The sequence below is a fragment of the Raphanus sativus genome, unplaced genomic scaffold, assembly GCF_000801105.2.
Source record: "Raphanus sativus cultivar WK10039 unplaced genomic scaffold, ASM80110v3 Scaffold3898, whole genome shotgun sequence".
Lineage (NCBI taxonomy): Eukaryota > Viridiplantae > Streptophyta > Magnoliopsida > Brassicales > Brassicaceae > Raphanus > Raphanus sativus.
In genome coordinates, this window is record NW_026619202.1 from 1 (window position 1) to 4,561 (window position 4,561).

General features: G+C 31.8%; 1 protein-coding gene across 1 annotated transcript; it reads right to left on the minus strand.

The window, feature by feature from the left end:
• Nucleotides 1-890: 890 nt before the first annotated feature.
• On the minus strand, nt 891-2,364 carry LOC130507009 (uncharacterized). The gene is made up of 7 exons (XM_057001712.1): nt 2,134-2,364; nt 1,947-2,049; nt 1,789-1,857; nt 1,585-1,663; nt 1,396-1,478; nt 1,256-1,317; nt 891-1,176 (listed from the first exon to the last, which is right to left on the minus strand). Exons 1-7 carry the CDS (start codon nt 2,292-2,294, stop codon nt 1,062-1,064), a joined length of 672 nt encoding a protein of 223 aa, XP_056857692.1. The 5' UTR covers nt 2,295-2,364; the 3' UTR covers nt 891-1,061.
• Between the last annotated feature and the right edge of the window lie 2,197 nt (nt 2,365-4,561).

Below are 4,561 nucleotides of genomic sequence, written 5' to 3' on the forward strand. Positions count from 1 at the left end.
ATACTTTGAGCATCTGACCTTGAACTTGACAATGTCTTTGCTTCTCTTGATCTTCACAGACCGAGCATCCTTCCTTCTAGCTGTCAGAAGAAAGTCCTTGATCTCGTGGATTTGCTTAGGCTGCATCAGATTATATCAATCATCATCATCATCAACGATTTTCAATACAAAATTCAGAAAACAAAACTGAGTTCTCAAGCAAGTCCGTAGACGAATACATCAAAACAACAGTTAGAAGATCTAGAGGTTTTGCTAGATCCTAATTAAAAGCAACAGGCGACAATTAAGCTAAAATGAAACAATAATCGGACATTTTAAGCTACAGGAACAACGATACTACACTAAGACTGAAGAGAAAACTAGACGCCTTCCGAAACAGACAGAGATACGACGTACCATTGTCGGATCTGTTGTTTGAACCTAGCCGCCGTCCACGTAGAGAGCAAGAACCAAAAGGTTTAAAACACCGTCCGCAAAATATAAGGAGTCGCTTCTAAAAACCCTAAGACTCCTATATATCATAATACCAGATTTGCCCTCTAGCCCATCTATAAAACGATTTTCATATTGGGCTTTAGTTTCTCACCTTACCAATTTCTACCCAATTTCATGGCATTTCTTACATTTAAGCCTCTTTATTTTCGGTTTTTACATTTTACATACCCAAAGTTTCATAGTATTGATACAATAATCTAGTTCAGTTTGGGAGAGAAATATGATTAACCACAAAAAAATACTTTTGGATCATTACTTAGCATTGGTGTGAGTGTGTTAAATGTTATTTGATTGATATACATGATGCATTGTGTATGTTTTGATCCGCCACTTTTTATATTAGGAATGTTGGTGTTCTTGGCTCAACTAATCTTGGCATTTAACAGAGGAAAAGCTTTTGCATCAAATGTTATTTGATTGATACACTTCAACTAGTTACAAAGACTGCTCTAAGCTAGGGCTTCTACTGGGAGAAAACCTAATAACTGAAAAAGTCCAATTGAAAACAAAACAAAAGAATGTCCTAAGGAATTGAATTGCAAAGAAAGAAAAATAAAAAGAGTAGTTCATTGTAGATGTGAGGGAGGAAGGATTGAATCAAGTAGCTGATCTTGATCATCTCTCAGTTTCTCCGGCCATGGTGGCATATGCTTCATCTGCTCAGGGGCATTTTCACTCAAACTGCAAGATAAAATATAACACTTTACACCGAATACAACAACATAGACAAGACATTTTGCAGAACTGAGATTTTACGTACTTTATGAGAAGTTTCCTGATGTTTTTCCTGCTCTCGTTGAAGAGTGTCAAGTTTTCAGTTAACTGTAAAAGAAGAAAAAAAAATGAAGTAAAATAACTTTTTTTCCCTCAGTTTAAGTTGGTAAGAGATCAATACTTCACCTTCAAGGATGTGAGATTTGTGAGATTTGCTGAAATCCGACTGAGGAGTTGTTCATTCTGTTTAAGAAGCTCACTTGTGATCCCTGCATATCATTAAACGAATCTTTATTGATATTTCCATATCTATTTCTTTAAGATAAAATCTTTTTTTTTTTTAGATAATCATTGGATCAAATATAATATACTTACCATCTACTTCTCTAAGAAGATGTGATGATGCAAACAGATGTGCAGCTGAGTTTCTAGCCACCACCATATCAATAACCTCCTGAAGTTATCAAACATGAAACATAGATTACATCAACATATGCAGATTAAACACGAATATTTTAGATAACAACAAAAATACCAGCAGATAAAAACCGAACAGAGTTAAATCGTATGTTGAAAAACCTGATTGTCAACCCTGGCTCTTCCCGACACCGTGTGGTCTTCTTTTCTTCTCTTGTTATTTTCTTTCGTCTGCGACATAAACAAGAACCCGAAGGAAACGAATAAGAAACAGAGAAACAAAACAATATAACTTGTAAAAGGTATAAGAAGACTTTTACATGCATCCATCTGCAACGCATAGCTATGTCTCTAATGGTCTTGTTGTTCTGAAGCTCTAACGCTATTTTCGCGTAACGTGAAATACTTGGTTCCGCCGAATATCTTTGCGAAAAAATAATAATAATCATCACAACAACAAAATCATGAAAGTGGGGAACCTAATATTGATCGAGAGAAGTCACTAACCTAACAAGACCATGTTCGAGAATTGCTTGTTCTTCGGAGCTCCAATACATGGTAGATCCCAAGTGGTGTCTCATCTCTGAGCTTTCCGGCGACGTCATGGAGTTGCTGAAGTACGCATTTCGGAAATTCCAGTCACCGCTTGACCATGAATGATTCGCCATTAAACACACCAACCAAGAGATTTCTAAAGAATTCAGAGATTTTAAGATACAAATAAAACCCTAGCTCCGAATAATAAGCAAAAAAAAAAAGAGTAATATATGTGAGGCGCAAAATTAAATAGAAATGTATAATAGTGTAGAGTTTCTTTGGTTCTCATTTTCTTTATTCATTAGTTAGCGATAATAAAATATATTTAAAAGCTGTCTTTGTACGTCTAAACACAGCTTGATATTTTGCTTTGTTTGTCAAATAGTCAATTTTTCATGATTGGAAAGACAACCACAAATGTCTGCTTGATTAGAAAAAAGTTTTTAAAAGGTACAAAATCATCGTGCACTAGTATCATAGACCATTAACACATCAATATATTTCACTTAACGTGCACTAGTATCATGGCCGGTCTTTGACAAACCGAATGAAACATTGGTCTTTAACTACAAAATTTTATTTATTATATATATATACTAGGACAAATTTATTTAAACTTTTTATTTACTTTAACTAAAATTATCATTAAGATTCATAATTGTTTATCTATTTTAAAATTCATTTTAGATATTATAAACTTGTATAACTATAATAAAATTTGAAAATATAATTATTTAATTTCTCTTAATGTTTATTTTAGTTTAAATATACCAATAAGATAAATAGACTTTTTAAAAATTTACAGAGCACTATGAAACATTAGATTTTTTTTTTAAATTATGTTTATTAATAATAAACTGATTATATTATTCAAATAAATATATCTAAAAGTAGTTTTGTTTTTTTCTAGAAAAAGATATTTTCATTTTTGATGGAAATTACGATTTTCTAGTTTTGGTTTTAGGCGGGAAAATGCGATTTCCGATTATGGAAGGAAAAACGTGATTTCCAGTTTTAGCGGGAAAACATATTTTTTATTCTAATGAAAAAACACAATTTTCCTGTTTTGGCGGGAATTTCATGTTGATACAAATATTTTATCTTTTTATATCATAAAATCTAGTGTGTCGATTTATTGTAGTATTAGAGGGCGTTGCATCTATTTGCTAATCATATACTTATTTTACTATATTAAAGGTTTCATTAAAATATAATAATTTCATGTTGATTTTTATATTCCTCACATTTTTAATATGCGGTGTTTTATATGATTTTTTCCTAAATTATTTTATGTAAGTGTGTAAATTTCACTGTAAGTGATTTGATTTTTAATAAGAAGCTAATATAAGTATTAAAATTAATTTACGTGATGAGATTATATGTGCTTAAAATCATTAAAGCATATTAGTAAATACTATATAGTTTATCACTAAAACACACAGATTGAAGATCCTTATTCTTTGAAAAATATCCGTGATATATGCCTTATATATAAAATATTTCAATTAATAAACCTGAATAAGAATCTAAGTAGAACTGGTGTCCAAAAAAGCTCCAAATTCTTATTATAATTTGTTTCTCATTTTTTATTTGTTTTAAGCTGTTGTTTTGTGGCCGCTAACAACTTTAGCAGTCAGCCAACATGTTTGTGTTATAGGATTACAACTCTGGGCGATTTTGTTTAGCTAGTGCTTTCATGCATGGATCTAAGGTTTGATGAATCTCGAAGTAACTTTGTGAATCAGTTGGCAATTAGGAGAAGAAATTAAGTTGACTATTTTGTTTTCTTAAATGCAATTAAGTTTTTTTTTTAAATGCAATTAAGTTGAGTTACCAACAGTAAAATAACAAACAACAAACACATGAGAACGGTTTCCTCTGGGTTTGATGTTTCATCAAATAAAGGAAGTATTGAGAAGGGCCTTTGTGGTGGTCGCCCTAGGTGGCATGAACATCCTAACCCACCATTACTAACAATGTGACGCCACTTTCCTTTGCTGCTTAGAGTTATAAGGTCGCAGTTTCTTCTAATATTACTCTGTCATCTGCAGATACTTAATATCTACAATAGATATAGATTTACATATTTTCATATTAAAATTGGTGGTATTTATTTGTTTCCCATTTTGTTTCACCAGATTCTTACGGAATGGCCATTCCCGTATTACCTAACTAAAGGCATATTTATCTTGTCGTATGGTAATCAATTTTTTTCAGAGAACCTTTATTTAGTAACAAAAGGGATAAATTTTCTTTGACAATAGATAATTTGCTTGGTAACCAATTTGTTAATGAATATTATGTTGCGTGTTCTCTTCGTTGTCTTGATGTCTTAGACGGTTAGGGTTAGTAATTTGTACTCCATGTAATTTTAAGCAATCTTCAGCAAAATTTGGCT